The 20,448-nt window shown below is 29.4% G+C and overlaps 1 protein-coding gene across 1 annotated transcript; it reads left to right on the top strand.

Annotated features, from left to right (window-relative positions):
- Positions 1-5,189: 5,189 nt before the first annotated feature.
- On the top strand, positions 5,190-7,065 carry LOC126653982 (AAA-ATPase At2g46620). The gene has a single exon (XM_050347985.2). It carries the CDS (start codon positions 5,436-5,438, stop codon positions 6,879-6,881), a length of 1,446 nt encoding a protein of 481 aa, XP_050203942.1. The 5' UTR covers positions 5,190-5,435; the 3' UTR covers positions 6,882-7,065.
- The last annotated feature ends 13,383 nt before the right edge of the window (positions 7,066-20,448 follow it).

The following is a 20,448-nucleotide window of genomic DNA, read 5'->3' as shown; positions in this document are numbered from 1 at the left end:
TAGGAATAATATCCAGAATTATTATTGTTTCCATAAAATGTTTTGTGAAAACGACGCTTGCATTGAAGAGTCGTATGATTTTTGATGCCACAAACCTGACATCTAGGAACATAGCCATTGCTATTGTTGGTGTTGCGCAGAGAGAAACCCGAGTTGGTGCGAAATTGAGAATGAGAGGGGCGGCCAGCAGGTGTGGGCAACAGAGGTCCCGAAGTGACGACATTGATGGAAGGCAGGTCAAGCTGACTTGTGAGGAGAATTTCATGAGCAATAAGTTGGCCATGTAATTCATGGAATGAGAACGGAGTAGTGGGAAGGTTGAGAGCAGTGATAATCGGATGAAATCAGCCCCAATATTCCTGAGATGACAGCATTAAATTCAGAAATATGTATTTGCCGACCAGCATCAGAGAGTTCATCAGCAATTGCCTTAGCCCGTTGTAAATACTGTGAGGCAGACAAGTCATTTTTCTTAAACTCTTGAAGCTCAAATTGGAGCTGTAATTGCCTGTTGAGAGAGACAGATCCAAAAGCATTACCCAAGGCCTCCCAAACCTAAAAAGACGAATGAAGACCAACAATATAGGAAAAGACTTCCTCAGATATAGAAGAAAGAATCCAGGTCATAAGCATTTGATCTTTTTTAAACCATTCGGTAAAACCAGGATTGAGAATAGTTATTGGAGGATTTGTAGTGGTAACTATTTCTCTTGAAGGTGAAGGAGATGAGCCATCAACAAAGCCAAGAAGACCTTGATAATTAAGAAGAGGAAGAAATTGTGTGCGCCAAGCCAAATAGTTAGATGATTTTAGCTTTATAGCAAAGCTATAAGAGATGGTGGGTGTAGAAGACATGGAAAAAAGGACATCAATGGGAACAGTAGAAGAGATGCTGGTTTGGCTAGAAGCATCAGCCATGATATTGCCGAAAATTTGATAGAGAAAGAAAATATTGTCGAAAGAAGAGAAATTAGCAAGGCTCTGATACCATGTAATTGCTTATGAAAACCTTGAGTAGTGTTATTGATAATCAGTGATACTTATACAAGAGTTTGTTGTATAAGATAATTACAAGTATAACAAGTATAACTGAATACAACTAATAGATACAACAACTGTAGAGATATAACAACTATAACAACCATAACAACTAAGATAATACATATCTCTTAACACGGAAAAATAAAATTTGCTAATTACAGAGTTAGTATATAAATTTATTCAACTGAAAATTAGGACAAGTAAATTAATTAGAAATTTTGTTTGAATAGAATTAAAAAAACAATTATCAATTTCGATTAAAAATGCAAAACCTCTAAAAAAATTATCTTTTTTTCACCATTAAACTACCTAATAGAAACTTCAATGTGGCATGTCATGTGAGTAAAATCTAAATCTATTTTAAAAAGTAAGATATATAAAATTAAAATAGTATTATAAAAATTTAAAAGACTTGTTTTAAATTGTAAAAACACATATAAAATTATATTTTTAGCACCATTTAGACCTTAATTATGTAAATTAATAAAAGATTCATTTCTGAAGTTTTTTAGATTCGAATATCAGTCAAATTCTAAATAACTATGACCCTTAAAAATCTACAATATCTTTCATATAAATATATGAAAAGGAACTTGAGATCATTGAATTAGTCAAGAAGAATAAATTGCCAAAACAAATAACATTAGTTTGATTATTTCAACTAGTTGCTAATGATCTTAAAAAAATTATTATCCTTTGTAGTTAAAGGTGTGAGCTTAGGCTGCCATGAATACACGTTGTTGGGTTTTATTTAATACTTTAGTTGCACATTTTGCATATTGAACTGTAGTGGTCGTTAATTTTGATTTACATCCAAATAAAGATGCCGCGTCAGGTTGCCAGACATGTTATAATTTGGAGTGCGTATCTCATGGAACCGTTGCGCCACGTCATTTTTACATCAAGCCAATGAGCATTTGCGATAGTGAATCTTTTAATTATTACTTATTTTATTTTATCTTTCAATTTTTCACATGGCTAACGCATAATTGGTTTGTTGCACGAATGACATGGCGCAATGGATGTGTGCAATAATTTTTCTATAATTTAGGGTTAATATATAGTTCGAACTCTAAACTTATACCTTTTTAACCAACTAACCTTTAAATTTAACAGTTGACCTATCGAACCTCTGAAACTGTTAAATAATTCCTTTTGGCCCCTGATATTGGTAATTTGTAAAGTTTAACCCCTACTCGTCCACCTGACATTGACCCGTGTGTTCAAACAAAAATTTGCGCGTCAGGGCAAAAAAGAAAAAATTTAGCTGGACAAAATAAAATGGCTTAATAAGTTTGGAGCTGTGATAGGTTAAACAAAATGTTTAAAGGTCAAATAGATAAATTAGTATAAATTCAGGGATCAAACAATGTATTAAGCGTTATATATTTGGTGATTTGGCAAACGAGCTGACAGCTCAGTCAAAGGTATTTTGCTACGTCAGTGCGTTTGAGACTCAATCTCCGATTCAGGGGTTAAGAAGAATTATTTAACAAGTTCGGAAGTTCAATGGGTCACAAGTTAAGTTTAAAGGTTAGATGGATAAAAGAGTACAAATTCAGAGGTCAAACTATGTATTAACCCTTATAATTTACGTTTAGCTATTTTTTTTGTTTATCAATTCAGTCAAAAAAACTTAACTAAAAATATTTAATCTTTAAATTTATTTGATATAAATATTAATAAAAATTATATTTTTATGAAATAAATTAACAAATTTAATATAATTTATCTTACTTTTTTTAATTTTATTTTTTTATTTACTTTTAGAAATAGTTTTTTTTTAAATTACACATTAAAAATATAAACGAGTATATTGGCTTTTATAAGTCTTTTAACTAACAAGAAAATTGAACGAAAAGAGTAAATCGTTAATGGAAATAAAAATCAGAAAATATATTATTTGATTTTCAAATAAGAGGTAAAAAAGTATGAATTTATCAATGATATAAAGTGGAGAATCGTATCATTTTTATTATCATTTAAACGGCGTAATAATAGAAATGATATGATTTTCCACTTTATTCATATTTTTTTAATTTTTTAACTATATAAAAATGATACTATATATTTATGTAACAATAGAGGGGTCAATTTTTTTATTACACCGTTTTAAAAATGTGACTAATATTATAATTTTTTTTATTATATTCTCATTTAATGTAATCGTATATTCACTTTTATATATGTGTGTGTGTGTGTGAGTGTGTGTGTGTGTGTATATATATATATATATATATATATGTGTGTGTGTGTGTGTGTGTGTGTGTATTTGAACAGATTGTAATAAATACTTGATAATTAGCAAATTCTAAATAAAAACTATATAGAAAAATAAAGGTCTAATTACTTAAAAACCACCCACTTTGTAATTTTTTTTATTTATACTATGACCTAGAAAAATTTTCAATTGTATCCTATTTTCAATTTTTATGTTTCATTTGTATCCAAAATTAAAATTTTTGATAATTTAATTAATTTAAAGATGGAAATATTAAAAACAAGATACATAAATGATTAACATTAACGTTTTATCAGAATATAGGTTAAAAATGAAGGACTAATTTAAATTTTTTTTTAAAAAAAATATGTCAATTTAACTCATTAGGGTAGAGATGAAACATAAAAATTGAAAATAGGGTACAATTGAAAATTTTCCTAAGTCATAGTATAAATGAAAAAAAATTATAAGGTGGATGTCTTTAAGTAATTAGGCCTAAGATAAATTTAAAGGATGATTATTTATTAGAAATAGGTAAAAGTTTGAGACAATAAAAATAAAAAAAAAAGTGAGCGACTATATTAAAGCAGAGAGAATGATATTTACCGTTAAAATTACAAGTTTATAAAAAGTTTTTTCTAGAAAATCAAAGAAATATGTTAATTTGTTTTTTAGTAAGAAATGAAAGACAGTAATATTGAGTTGTTCTTTCCATCTAAGAAAATACAGATTTCTTTGGTGACCTGACATCTTTACGTAACCAAAAGAATCTAACCAAATTTTAAAGAAATATTCCCAGTCATTGTGTATCCATTAATAATAAATATACCAACGAATTACAGCTCAAATGATATAAACGCTCGTAGCAAATTGCTAGACTGTGTTTTCGATTCTTCCTACAAGCGCTCTTTCCTATCCAATTATATATAAAAATATATAGCCCATAATTAGTAAATAAATCCAAAAATCTAAGAGTGTTTATCCCATGCAACCGTTGCGCCACGTCATTTTTACATCAAGCCAATGAGCATTTGCGATAGGCTAAGTAGCACGGAAACGGAAACGGGAAACGAAAACGATACGAAACGGACACGGGGAAACGAAAGTTTTTCAAAATGAAGGACACGAAACGTGGGGGAAACGTGTAAATAACAAAAATTTAGGGATATATTTATAAAAATATTATTTAAATATTTATGATAATTAACAATATAATTCAATTTAATGTACTAAATATTTAAAATTTTATAAATATATAAAAAATATAATACAATTCAACACAAATAAGTATATTTGTTGTATTGTGGGCAATGCGAATGTAAAATTTATGGGTAACTAGTTAGATTTTTTTATTTGTGGGTAATAATTTTAATTTTTTTACAAATTTTAATTTTTATTATTTACAGAAACGGCCCGAAACGTTTCGTACGGGTGTCCAAGAGTTTCCGGTTTCCGAAACGTTTCCGAAACGGGAAACACAACTTTATCGAAGTTTCCGTGCTTCTTAGGCGATAGGGAATCTTTTAATTATTACTTATTTTTTTTATTATTCAATTTTCCACATGGCTAACGCACAATTGGTTTGTTGCACGAATGATGGCACAACGGTTGTGTGCAATAATTTTTCAAAATCTAAAACCAAATAGATTTCATAAGCATGAATTGAAATATCAGAATAAAAATTTCAAAAATAGAAAGAAATAGCATTGATATAGAAAATCAAAATGGTTGGCGTATAGCTAGAAATGACGGAGAATCAGAAGTATTAGTATGGTGTCCACAAACTAACCAAAACCAAAAACAATCGAATCGGATCAAAACAAATCAAATTTCGGTTAGGTTTCAGTTTTTGAAATGGCTGGCGTATAGGTAGAAACCGATCAATTTCCACCTTTTCCACAGCATAAAAAATTGACCAAATATAATTATACAAGGCTTCACCTCATCTTCCATTTTAAATTTAATTATTTGTTTTCTCCTTTTCCCTTTGACCCATCAAAAACTGGTTGGCATTTAGCCGTCCCAAACTTTTTAAATTTTAATTTAAACTGAAACTCTTCCTCTTATTTAATCTGTTTTCACTTCTAGATTCTCTTTAAAACCCTATTTTTATTCCTTATCATGACCTTCAAATTTCCCCATTAAATCCCATTTTTTTCTTGAATAATTTGTCATGAAAATTCTCTGTAACCCATTTTTTCTTTTGCTAACGGCCGCCGGTTTATTATTTCTCCTCCGTGTAATTCTAATCAAGACCGGCCTGATTTTCTTGATTGAAAAATGGTGGAGACTAATTCAAGATCGTGTCCATGTCTATCAGTTTCTTAAAGTCCCGGAATTCAACGAAAACATGCAAGAAAATCAACTCTACCGGCAAGTCTCCGTTTATCTGAATTCTTTATCGTCAATGGAGGATTCCGATTACACCAACCTCTTTACCGGAAAAAAATCAAATGATATAATTCTCCGACTCGACGATAACCAGGTAATTGACGATTATTTTCTTGGGTCTAGGGTTTCTTGGAAGAACGAAGTGAAAACGGATTCAATCAAAGCTTTGGTTTTAAAGATTAGAAAATCCGATAAACGGAGAATTCTCCGGCCGTATCTCCAGCACATTCACACAGTTTCCGACGAGCTTGACCAGAAGAAGAAGGAATTAAAGCTGTATATGAACATCAATCAGAATCAAATCGGACGGTGGAGATTCGTCCCGTTTACTCATCCGTCGACGTTTGAGACGATAGCCATGGAGTCTGATCTCAAATTGAAATTAAAATCGGATCTTGAATCGTTCCTCAAAGCCAAACAGTATTATCATCGCTTAGGCCGCGCGTGGAAACGGAGTTATTTATTGTACGGTCAATCCGGTACCGGAAAGTCAAGCTTCGTAGCGGCGGTTGCTAATTTTCTTGATTATGACGTCTACGATATCGATCTTTCAAAGGTTTCCGATGACTCTGATTTTAAATTGCTGCTTCTGCAAACCACGAGTAAATCGGTGGTTGTGGTTGAAGATCTTGACCGGTTTTTATTGGATAAACCGACCGCGGTTAGCTTATCGGGTATTTTAAACTTCATGGACGGGATTTTAAACTCGTGTTGCGCGGAAGAGAGGATTATGGTTTTTACTATGAATAGTAAGGATCATATCGACCCGGCTATTCTTAGACCGGGTCGGATCGATGTTCATATCCATTTTCCGTTGTGCGATTTTTCGGTATTCAAATCACTGGCGAACTCGTACTTGGGAGTAAAAGAGCATAAGTTGTTCCCGCAAGTAGAGGAGATTTTCCTAACCGGCGCGAGTTTGAGTCCAGCTGAAATCGGTGAGTTAATGATAGCCAACCGAAACTCGCCGAGTCGGGCGTTGAAATCGGTTATAACCGCTTTGCAAACGGAGGGTGATTGTAGAGGGTCGGTAAATATCGGGCGGAGTATATTCGGAAACGGGTCGAGGGTATCCATGGACGGCGAACCGGGTGATAATTCGGGTATATTTAGTAGGGAAAGTGTGAATTCTATTACGGATATTAGGAAATTATACGGGTTGTTGAGATTAAAAGGCAGCCGTAAAGCACAGTCGTTCAATTTGACAAAAGGGCAAAAGGATGGGTGATCGTACGGTGTGGAAACATTTCGTATAAATTAACGATTTTAAGTGTTAGAAAAGATGATGGCGAATGTTAATAGAAGGAATATAGTGTAGATTTAGAGTATTTGATGTTTTGAGATTTTGGTATTCTTTTTTGGCTTTAATACATTGTTCGTACCCCAATTAGAAAAAGAATATGATTCTCTCATCTTCTATTTTTATGCTGATGCTAATGGTTGTCAATAGTTTTGCTTTAGACTATACAATTAGGTATATATTATATTATCATTTAATTTGTATTAAAGACAATATGGGTGTCTAGGTAGCATGGACGCGGACACGGAAAAACAAAATATTTATATACGGTGAAACGGTGTTATTTAAAGTTTTCAATGTTAAAATTGAAGTTTTGTATTCAAAAGCCAAATGTCTATCATATTTTCGATACAGCAAAAGTTGTTTGAGTGAAGTTTATGTACTATCTAGATAGGTATTACGGTTACAAAAAATTATGCATTTTTTTTTCAATATACTACCAATAATTAAGTACGGAATAATTATTTGAAGATGATTAAATAATTTTATTTTCTAAAAAAATAAAACGAAGTCAAATTATTTATCATTCGGTTTAAAAAATAGTCAAAATTATAGTTTGATTAAAAATATATTCCGCTCCACTTGAATAAAATTTGTGATTTTGCCAATAATTTTTAGTTTTGTCACTGTTGTTGTGATGTGATGAATGATATAAGAATAATTAGGAGAATTGGTTAGTACTCTTTCAATTAATGGAGGGTCAAAACTTCATATATTCAGGATGATTTGTCGGGAATATGGTAAAATGATGAAGCAGGTGGAATGTCAATACTCAATAAAAAAATTAAACTAATAGTTGGTTTGCTATCTTGTTTAGGTTACATAATCATTATCGCCAAATTATGATCACAAGAGTAAGATAGAAAGGTAAAAGCTCAAATTAGCTACTTTAACATTGTTTACCTTTTTTTTAGGTACAGAGTATATGAGATATCTTGAACGGATTTCAACTATAAAACAATATTTTTAAATCTTTCATAGTCAGATTAATCCGCATTCATGCTGTGTAGGTCGCTTGCGGAAAGTAAATTTTGTTCCTAAATTTTAAATGGTTGCATATATAAATATGGTTCGAACCCGCGTTCTCATTTAAACCAGAAAAGCATCTTACCAACTCATCTACACTTTATTTATATTATTTACTTTTATCAAAAGAAAAAGTCTTAATATCATGAAAAGAATATCAAACTGTTTTTAAGTGCGGTCAATTATAGCCATATTTTAACTATAACTTTCAAACTTTGAAAAATTAATCGTGAATTTTTGTAATTTTTTCTATTGAATGTATAATTCCAATCACCGGGAAATTATTTTGATGTGGCACGCCGATTTACTTCTAAAACGACTATGTTTTATTGCCCAATTTTAACACCGATTGGTTTTATACATTCAATTGCAAAATTATAAAAAGTAGCAATTAAAGTGCTAAATGTTAAGTAACACTAATTGTTATCTCATTTAGCTTTTTATCAAAATTTTATTTTAGAACTTTTTCAATCTTTTTATTTTACTAGTCTCGCTTTGCGTGCTACGCACGTGGCTCGTAACGTGACTCGTCAATTCATGTATTATTATTTTAAAACAAAATTAAAAAAATCAAATTAATTTTTTTTGTAAATTTACATATAATTAACAAAGATTTAGATAATATTAATTGTGTTGCTAGTATAGTCAAACTAAAAGATTGATATTTCTATTAATTTGGAAAAGATTAGCTATTTTTTCTATACTCAATTAATAGTCCTCTATCAGTATACAATTTTATTTTAACTAAAACTCTAATTATAATAATTTTTTAATAATTAATTATTATAATTAATTTGTTAATGACTATAAAACCGTTATTTAATATAGATTAAAAAGGGTTATTCCGTAAATTTGCCTGTCCCCCCCCCCCCCATCCGTGCTTTTATATATAGTATAGATAGATAGATAGATACATCCGTTGCTTTTTGTCAACAAAGACCTGATATCAACAAATATGGTAATCGACAAATAAATTATAGTTAATGAATTTAAATTATCTTCAAACTAGAGTCATTTGTTTTCATATATATATTTGTTTATTAATTATTTTACTTTTCCCTTAATTATTTCAATCTTCTTTCACTGCCAAAAGTAAAGAAAGATGCTTCAGACACTTCCCTTCCTCTCATCATTGGTGATGATGTACTTCTCCCTTTACATTTATTGTCGTTTTGTCTTTAGTTTTTAGCGTTTTGCTATAGAAATCAGCACAGGAATATGAGTAATAAATCTCTCGTACTTTTCAAGTTTTCAAGGGTAGTATTTTTCTTTCCTTTATGCTGTAAAAGATGCCTTCTAAATTTAATAGAGATGAACTCGAATACTATTTGGTCTTCTTTAAGATCGTAAATGAACTTAAATGCGCACAAACAGTTTGGCATTCGGCTTGATAAGAGTTCGGTTTGTGTTTGTTTTTATCAAAATCAAATTGAATTTAAATTTAATTTTATGTTCATTTATTCAAATTAGTTTACAAACAACTCGTTTTTATTTGTAAACGACCTCAATTAAGAGTTTATGAACAAGCTCGTATAGGAGGTCGATAGAGAGTTCACGAATGGGCTCGTCCAGCAACACAATAGATAGTTTGCGAACTAATTAGTCATGTTTAAATTAAATAAAAAAATATTATTCCAATACATTTTAATTACATTATTTTAAACAAAATTATATAGTTTTGATAGAGTAAATGAAAAACAACATAGTTTCTCTTTGTGTTTATGTCCGTGTTCGTTTACTGCTAATCGAACAAGAGAGCGAGCTCGTTTAGTACGTTTGTGTGCTCGTTCATTTAAAAGTCAAATGAATGGATACAAATTGAACCCAAACCGCTTATGAACTGATTGTGAGCTCGTTCATTTAAAAGTCAAATGAATGGACACAAACTGAACCCATACCACATATAAACTGATGGAAACCCGATTCCACATAATAATTGATGGAATAAGACAAAATATCATATGATGAAATAAGACAAAACCTCATATGACCCACTTTGTACCAAAATCTCACGTTACTATTTTATAAAAAAACTCATTCAACAAATATTCATATAAAGGAAAATCAACCTATTACTATAGCATGTGAAGCTTTATTACCTCTTTTATATAGTACTTTTCTATATTATAATGAGATAATTACTGACTTAAGTTTCGGAGTGGATTTCAAATAAAAAATCTGAAATTCTATCTGACCTTATTTGTCTTGTAGGACACAACTTAAAATTCATCTAAATATCAAATTTGTCACAAAGGGACCCGAAAGACAACACAATCTCGGATTGGAAAAAACAAACTTTTCTATAAATAAATTTTTGATATTCGGATTCGTTTAGAGATTTACATCTTTCGGAAGTCTTCAACAAGCGGCAAGAGGTTAGTAGGTTTATTCGAGTATTTCTTTAAGTAAATCGTCCTATAGTAATGTGATGCAGAAGATACACTCAGCACATTATATAATTAAATTAGGAAGTCTTTGCTAGCATATATATCCTTATATATTTTAAATGCTAGATTCCGATATAGAAGTATAAATATCATTTCATGTGAAACTAGTGATACATCCAGATTATATAATGCTATTCATCTATATTTTCACATATGTTTATGGAAGATCTTGTACGGATATGGATACGCCTGATACGCAAAAAATAAATGATATGTAGAAAATATATGGTATTCTCCTTTTGGAATTAAGCGCGAGTGGAAGAGGCGAATGAAAAAGTGACCGGAAGAAACAAGAAACCCATCGAAAGTAGACAAGCACAACCGCGAACGCAAAAGCTCACGAAAGAAATGGCGTAAAAGTAACCAGAAGAGACAAACGAAAAATCAAACGGAAATCAAGAAGAAAAGAAGAGAGAATTTAGAGAGAAAGATAGAGAGGAGAAAAAAAAGTACTTATGTAAAATTTTAACCTAAAATGAGATAAGTGTTTTATATATAATAGGTATTTTTGTAAATATATTTGTTATTAGTGTATAGTAGGAAAATTTTGGAAAGATGGTGTAAAAACTGGTAGATATTTTTCAAAATCGTGTATTTGATAAACAATCTCTTTTAATATAGAGTGTGTTCGATAATTTAGGGTAATAATCACCGATAGCACTGCAACGTAGATTCCCATATCAACCAACTCCTTGAACTAAATTTTGACCCGCTAAACCCCATAAACTTAATTTAATGATCGACTAAATCCGTTTTACCCAAAACCGCCCCAAGCTCCTTATTTTCTTAAAAATACCCAAAATATCCTAATGTCAATAAAAAAATCAATACAACTCAATCTAACCAAATCTAAAGTCACCCACCCAACCAAATCAAATATAATCCATCCATCCAACCAAATCATACCTAAATCATCAATTCACCCAATTAAATCAGACCACTCAACCGGAATCGCCACCCGCCGCCGCTAATTTTTTCCGGCCACCACCAGCGATCTCCGGTGAACAGATCCACCATCACTGTGGGTCTGTTCACAGGATTCGTTTAAAAAAATTATTTAAATTTTTATAATTTTCAATTTTATAAAATCCTGCCTAACTGTACTTTTATAATCGAATAAATAAACTAAGATTTTTTTTTTATGAATAAAATACTAATAAAACTTGAACTTTAAATTTTCAATGTTTATTTTTGAAATATAAATTTTCAATGTTAGTAATTTCATTGATTAACATTGAAAATACTAATAAGACTTTTTTTGATGAATTAAATACTAATAAAACTTAAACTTTAGATTTCAAATTTTCAATGTTTTATTTTTGAAATATAAATTTTCAATGTTAATAAATGAAATTACTAACATTGAAAATTTATATTTCAAAAAAATAAAAATTGAAAATTTAAAGTTTAACTCATATTAGTAGTATTTTAATTCATCAAAAAAAAATCTGTCTTTATTTTAATACAAGTTTATATAAACTGATTTTCAGAGATGTTAAATTTAGGTACCAAATACAACTAATTAGTACTTTCAAAATTAACTTCTCAAACATATTTAACTTTATAGAGAAATCTTCATCACAAAAAAAAAATGTACAGAGAAATTAATTTTCAGAGTACTGTTTCACACCAATTAGATATAATTTTTAAGATCAGTTACTTATTTTTTTTAGCTTTAACCATATTTTGCTAGCTTCAGAATCTAGATAGCACGGAAACGGAAACAGGAAACGACACGAAACGGACACGCGAAAACAGCATTAATCTAAAATGAAGGTCACGAAACGTGGGGGAAACGTGTAAATAATAAAATATAGAGATATATTTATAGAATTAGAAATTACAAAATGCTATATATATAAAATTTTATTTATACATTATCGTCAATTAATAAAATAAATTAAATATAATTGAATCCAACAAAATAAGCTTTATTATAAGATAACTTGAACAATTTTGATTTAAAAAAATTATTTGTTGAGAATGTTTTAGATTTTTTTACAACATTTTAATTTTTTTATTTACGGAAACGGCCTGAAACGTTTCTTTATAAGTTTCCGAGAGTTTTTGAGAGTTTCTGGTTTCCTAAACGTTTCCGAAACGGGACACGCAACTTCGTCGAAATTTCCGTGCTTCTTAATTCAGAATTAATTGATAAATTTTTGAAATAAAATATTGAAAAATTAAATAAGATTAAGAAATAAAGTTAAATTCTTCCAACTACTTCATTCGTCCCAAATTGATAGGCACTATTTTGATTTTCGTTGTCCCAAATTATAGGCGGTAATTTATTACTTAAATGTTTGAATTATATATATATCCTCATTAATTACAGTACATTACATTAAAGAGAGAGTAAAACCCACTAAAAAATAAAGTCAACACTGCATTAAATAAAGGAAAGTGTGGTATGTTTATATAAAATTATTCATTTTGCATAGATTTAATAAATTTCTTAATATTTGTGTTTGTCTAAACTACCTATCAATTTGAGAGGAGGGAGTATGTTTTTATTTTTTAAAGATAGATTAAACCAATAGTAATTATTAGTGAGAATTAATAATAATAATTATTATTGCTAGTTAATTTAAAATTTTAAACCAGAAATTTCGTAGACAAATGGAGGATTGGTGCCAAGTGCCAACTGGTGATGTTAAGACGCACAGCTCGATGGGAAAACTTGAATGCATGGCTGGAAAAACATAGCATAGGATAGCTTCAACTAATAACTACCAATTATTTCATTTGGGCCAACTCTAGATTTGTCCTACTAACTATGGTTTATAGTCATTGTGTTTTGATGCTAAATTCCAAACCCTCCTGCACTTCTAATTAATGATCCTTTACAGTCTAACCATCCAACAAGACACGGTACAAACCATTCATTATGACATTTTTATTGATTTTGAAAAAATTTAATTAGATGCTACACAAATTTTTGGGCAAGTTGATTTTGGAAAAGTACAATCTGCCCAATTCAAATCAAAATAAATTTTGTGTGTGCGGAACAATTCGATTAATAAGCACGCATAAAGGCTAAACCCATGTAGAGGCCCTTGTACTATATAATTTTTATTAAAAAAATCCTTTTACTATTTTTTTGTTCTTCAGGTCCTTGTACTTGACAAAATTCCGATTTTCATGTCCTTTTGAGGGACTGGAGGAACAAAAAAATTGTAAGTAGAGGGACTGGAAAAAACTAAAAAAGGACCTGAAAATCAAAAATTATGTAAGTAGAGGGACTTGAAGAACAAAAAAATAGTACAAGGGCTTTTTGAACAAAAATGATATAGTACAAGGGCCTCTAGATGGGTTTAGCCCACGCATAAATGAAATCTCATTGTCTATACGAAAAATTCAAATTCTACTAGGACCCATAATCTACAGTTCAATAAATTTAAACACCGTACGACTAGGTTTTAAAGAAGAGCAAATTATTTTAAGTTCCCTCATGTTTGTCATAATTCACATTTTGGTACCTCTTGTTTGAAAATCAAACGATTTGGTACCCCAATTTTAATTTTTTAAACTATAAGGCCCTTCTGTTAGTTCCGTTAATAATTTGATATTTACTTTCAAACAATTTGGTACCTCGGTTTCAATTATGTAAACGATTTGGTACCTCACATTTAATTATTTTAACGATTTGATACCTCATTTTCAAACATTTCGCAAACGATCGGTACCTCACGTTTCATTCCATTAACGATTTGGTACCTATATTTAACAGAAGGACCTTATAGTTTACAAAATCAAAACTGAGGTACCAAATTGTTTGATTTTCAAACAAGAGGTACCAAACTGTAAATTATAACAAAGGTGAGGGGCCTTAGAATAATTTGCTCTTTAAAGAAAGGATAACAAAGGATCATACAACCGTTTCAACTTTATCTCTCAATTCATGTTTTGTTCTAAAAGGTCGTGAGGCGGGTGACTCTTGCCTTATGCCGGAAGTTCATTATTTCATCACCTGTATGTTTAACTTTTTGTTTTATTCAATAAATTACTCAGTTTATGGAGACTATAGGTTTTTGATGTGTTTTGATGTTTTTCATATCATGTGTTTATGTTGATATTTTGTCGAAGTCGATCAAGATTTTATTGTTATGGGCGATCAATTATTCCGATTCTTGATGACTTCATTTTATGAAGTTTTCTTGATTTTTTTTAAAAAAAAATAGTGATGATTTTAGCTTGTTTTATTGTAGATTTATGTTGTTTTCAACAATATTTTTTGACATTTCAAGTTTCCAACTGGAGATTTCCTTCAAAAATCAAGCTTATATTTAATTCTAGCGCAGTTATTTGTTTCATATTTTTATAGGCTTGTTAGCCAAAATTGCAAGTAAGTCGCTTGCCTATGTAGCATAACCTATTTTTTTGTCAGATCTACATGTTTCCCTAATTCTTACACTGTAATTGGTTTAGTTTCGAGTTAATAAAAAGATCCCCATGTTGATTTAAAAAAAAAAGTTTTAAAGAATTGATCAACGTGGTCCTCAAACTTATGTCACAGGGTCATTTTTAACTTTTTAATCAATTTCATCCCCAAACTTATGTTTCGTGGTCAAATAAGTCGTTTTTTAATTTTTTTAGTCAATCAGACCTCCAAACTTGTGTCTCGGGAGTCAAATAAGTCACACATTTGAAGGGGTTACTTAACCTAAATTAAAAGAGTTTGAGGACCTAGTTGACTGATAAAATAAAATATGACTTACTTGACACGAAAACACAAGTTTGACGATCTAATTGATAAAAAAATTAAAATGTACATATTTGATCCCGAAACACAAGTTTGAGGACCGCGTTGACCTTTTGTTCACTCTATTTTCTACCTCTATATAAAAGACTCGATGTTGTAATCTGTATTGTTTTATATATATTATAAAGATTAATTCCATATAAAATCACCATCTTTACAAGTTTTTTTCATTTTAATCACGTCCTTTAAAAAGTGTCAAATAAAAACACCACTTTTCATTTTTTTGCAAATCTATCATGAATGTGAAAATTCGGTGTATTTTTATTGACTTGACAACAAGAATCAACAAGAAAAGAGTAAGAGTAATGTATTTTGTGTGTTAATAGGGCATTAGTCAGATTAAAACATTTATTTAGGAAGAAAAACACATCGAATTTTATTCATGGATGATATATTTGCAAAAAAAAATGAAAGATGGTGATTTTATTTGACACTTTTTAAACGACGTGATTAAAATGAAAAAACATGTAAAAGTGGTGATTTTATATGGAATTAACCCATATTATAGAGGGTTAGTTCCAATAAAACACCAAACAGATGCGGGTTTTGTCAGTTATAATCAAACCTTTCAAAATCGGCTAGTTTAGCCCATTTTGGGATATTTGAAATCTTTTCTAGCCATTCATGAATTGAACCGAAAAATTTGTCATTTGTGAATGGGCTAAACTAACTGATTTTAAATTATAAAAGATATTTGAAACCTTTTCGAATGAAATCAATCAAAATCGGCTAGTTTAGGCCATTCAAGAATGATAATGTTTTTAGTTTGATCCACGAATGGTTGGAAAAGGTTTCAAATATTCCAAAATGGGCTAAATTAGCCGATCTTAAAAGATTTGGTTATAACTGATAAAACCTGCAAGCGTTTGATATTTTATTGGGATTAAGCCTATTATAATGAAATGGACTGCCAAGGGTTATAGATAACGTGAAAATGTTGATTTCTTTGATATTTATTTACTTGTTACTATAATAACATCCATTATAGTGCTGATTTCGATCGTTGCACCATATGATTTGATTGTACACCAAATAGATGTTAAAATTGCTTTTCTAATCTGTGAATTGGAGGAAGAAATATACATGAACCAATTTGGAGGTTTTGTGATACATGGTGAGGACCAAAAGGTGTGCAAGTTAGACAAATCTCTGTGTGGTCTAAAATAAGCACTTAAGTAATGACATAAAAAATTTAATAATCTTATCATCTCAAGTGACAAATGCATTTATTACAAATATTAAAATGAGCTTTGTACTTTTATATGTATATATATAAAGATTACTAGGTTCGAAAAGGGAATTTCTTTAGATCAATCTCACTATGTTGAGAATATTTTAAAGAAATGTAATTAAACATGCTTCTACACTAGATACTCCAAGTGTAAAACTTTTTAAGAATACCAATGACAGTGTTCAGCAATTTGATTATTCGAGTATCATTGGCAGCTTTTGATATGCTACTTCTTGTACGAAACTCGACGTAGCATATGTCGTTAGATTATTGTTCAGATTTACTAGCAGACCTAATATTGAGCATTGACATGCTATTGAAAGCGTAATGAGATTAGAAATGACAATGGAAAGGAGATTTTTAGTTTTCCATGAGAACCTGTCCATAATGGGACGTGGAATCCTCATCAATTGCCCCTGAAAACAATTATTCTCCATCATGGGAATAGGGAGGGGAAGGGGAATATAGTCCATGTCTTATGGGATCCCTATCCCCATTTTCATATTGGGGCTCTAAGTTAGAGTGTCAGAATTGATTAATAGGTTGATGATGAGGAAATCTTTTGATTGAACGCCATGTGGAAGCATGCGATTGCAGCATTATTCAAAAGGACGAGAGTCTAATTTTGGAGCATCAATTGTAATCCAGTTATTTCCAGTTACGCAAACGCAACAACAAACATAAGGACTCATTATTGCTGAAACATGGAACTAGCTGTACCTAAACTGCGGACTTCTCCTTTTTTTCTTTCTTTAATAATTAGTTTTTCCATAATTATTTGCTTTTAACATTATCAACATAATTAGTTGGTTGTCTTGTGACCAAATTGGGAGGTTTATAACTAATTTAAACTAATAATTGCATTGATTTAAAAATAAGATACGATTGATGGTGATATTTGGAAATATTTTCTGTAGTAGCTGTAATGTTACTTTCTGAGCTGACCCACCCCTTTAGGCCGTGGGGCAACTGCCCTTCAAATTTTTTATTTAATCAATTAATGTTTTATTTATTTTTTTCAAAAAATATGTATTAAGTTTCAAATTTTATATAGTTAACCCCATTAAAAAAATTGTATAAATCAGCCTTCAATATTAATTTTTTTAGTTTTGTCTCTAATTACTTAACTTTCTTAATTTGAACGATACTGAGCTGTAATGTTTTGGTATTTATCTTTCAATATCTACCACTCGACACTAAATTAACTGGAAAACTCAAAAAATGATGTTGTCCCTCAATTTTGTCTCCCATTTTCGACAATTTATAATAGTGAATGATAATTGCTTTTAAATTTTTTAAGGGTGCTGTGCTGGTAACATATTTTAAGGTTTTTTTTGCTAAATCTAGCAATTAACGGTTATAGTAAAAAATCAAAAATATATTTGCAAGGTTGAGAAGAAGTTTTTTTTTTTAAAAAAAAAAGTTGTGAATTTAGGTTAATTGGTTAAGTTTTAGTGGTAGAAGAAGAATTTTATCCTTTTTTGTCGTTTAAATATTAAAACAAAGAAAATGATAAACCGCAACAATGAAAAGGAGATTATTATTTATTACATTCTAACAAGCTGATGATGTTATAATTATAAAACAAAATTCACTTTGATCATCATAATATTACTCAGCATCTATTTAAAATTCAAAACATTAAATGAAATAAAATATTAATTTAATCATCACATTTAATAATCTAAATATATAAACTAAAAGTAAAATAAAATTGGCAGAAGGTACAAAAAAACTCTCGAGTTTTTCTCAAAAATATAGATCAGCCCTTTTAGTTTATCTGGGCACAATTAAACCCCCGTGTTTTTAAAATTGAACAATTAAATCCTTATTATTTTAAAATCGAACAAATAAACTCTTTTAGTTTACTTTTGGACACTTACCCCCTCAAATTTTTGGTAAATATTTTAAATATTAAAATTATTTTTTGAACTTTTTTCCTATATGATTATGAGAGACATGTCAACCATTAACGAGTGTTTCTAATGATGTTGGATGAAAGGGGTTATTTGTACTATTTGAAAACAAAAAGGGCTTAATTGTACCCAAAAAAATAAAAGGGCTGATTTGTACTTTGGTGAAAATTACGAGGATTTTTTTATACCTTTTACCAATAAAATTATACCAAAACATAACTGAAAATATACTAAGAATATATATTAATTATTTTATAAGTTTTTATACACACTAAAATTATCAATTTCTAACAAATTATATAAACTAAAACTATATCAATAAAATAATAATAACTTTTTAAAATATGCTAAAATTAAATTAACAAATACTACAATATATTACACTTGTATCAATACTATCATTATACTATAATTAAACTATTAGTATATTAAAAGTACTCATATTGAAATATATGTTTATTTCATTAACAGCGATGTAAAAATATAAATAAATTTCTAGGGCTTATTAGATATTTACCTAAAACAAGAAAAAAAATAGAAAATACTATCTCAACAAGAAAAAGATACTAAAAATACTTCCTATTTTAGCTTTATTATTTTTTTACTCTCAGTGATTAAATATTTATATATTTATTCTAATTCATAGCATATGCAATTTGACATGTCTCTCTCTCTCTCTAGCACATGTTTCTCTCTCTCTCTCTCTCTCTCTCTCTCTCTCTCTCTCTCTCTCTCTCTCTCTCTCTCTCTCTCTCTCTCTCTCTCTCTCTCTCTCTCTCTCTGAATAATGAATAGCTGTAAAACACAAAATTAAACTCGTTTGAAGATAAAAAAAAATAGCTCAATCACAATTTTAGCTTGCAATTAATTAAAAAATAATTATTTTAGTTTCTGATTTAAAAATATGCAAAAAAAAAAACGACTCGTAAATAATTTTTTCATAAAAGCAACAGTTATATTATCATCTCAGTATCATAATGTTTCTGTAAAAAAATTATTTTTCGTACGTTATCATACTATTATCATTAATTTTATCATACTATTATCATAACCTATTTTTATAAAAATTATCATAACATTATCATAATATATTTTATCAATTACAGTATCATAAAATATTATCATAAAATTACGTACTTTATCATAACTATATCGTAACCTTTTATCATATAATTATCATAATATTATCATAATATACTTTATCATAACATTATCAAAAAATATTATCATAACATTATCATAATATACTTTATCATAACATTATCAAAAAATATTGTCATAACATTATCATGACGTACTTTATCATAACTATATCATAGTCTTATCATACTATTATCATAACTATATAATATTATGATATTGATATGATAACGTTATGACCCAAATATGCTAACGTTAATGATACCGAAATGATAATCAAGCACTTTTTTTAGAGAACATTTTTTCTCTCTGCAGTGTTATGATAATGATATGATAACGTCATAGTGATAACTATATGATAATCAGATGCTGTTTTCTGCAGAAAATCGTTTTTTCTGCAGAAAATCATTTTTTTCATCATAAAATCGTATTTAATGCAGATTTTCAGATCTTAAACTGAAAAAATTCAAGAACAATTTTTTAGATCTGAGAGTTAAAATAAATCGTAACAATCACCAAGAGTTAAAAAAATCGCAAATATATGGAAGAACGGAAAATCAACCGCGGAGCGAAAACGAAGCGAAGCCGGGGCGAAGATGGAGCAACGACGGAGTAATGGCGGATCGTTGAAGGAACGGCGTGATAAGAAAGAAGAAAAATAAATGAAGAAGAAGAAGAAACATGAGAAGAATAAAAAATGGAGATAAAGATGAAGAAGAAGAAGAAGAAGAGAGAGAGAGAGCGAGCGAGAGAGAGAAATCTGAAAAAAAAAAAGATACACATGTCAGAGTAAAAATAAAATTTTTGGAGTAAAAAATAATAAAAAAAATAAATATTATTATAATAAAAAAAGACTTTAAAGTAAAAAAATAAAAGTGCTAAAAAGGTGAGGTATTATATTTATCTTTTCCTTATTGAGGTATAATTTACTATTATTTTAAAAAATGGAGTGTTTTTCCTAATTTTCTCTAAT

Source organism: Mercurialis annua, linkage group LG6 (assembly GCF_937616625.2).
Source record: "Mercurialis annua linkage group LG6, ddMerAnnu1.2, whole genome shotgun sequence".
Lineage (NCBI taxonomy): Eukaryota > Viridiplantae > Streptophyta > Magnoliopsida > Malpighiales > Euphorbiaceae > Mercurialis > Mercurialis annua.
The sequence above is the reverse complement of the archived record's forward strand: the minus strand, read 5'-3'. Positions and strand labels throughout refer to the sequence as shown.

Excerpts from the sequence above, each read along its gene's own strand:
- LOC126653982 (XM_050347985.2), top strand. The coding sequence starts at position 5,436 with ATGAAAATTCTCTGTAACCCATTTTTTCTTTTGCTAACGGCCGCCGGT.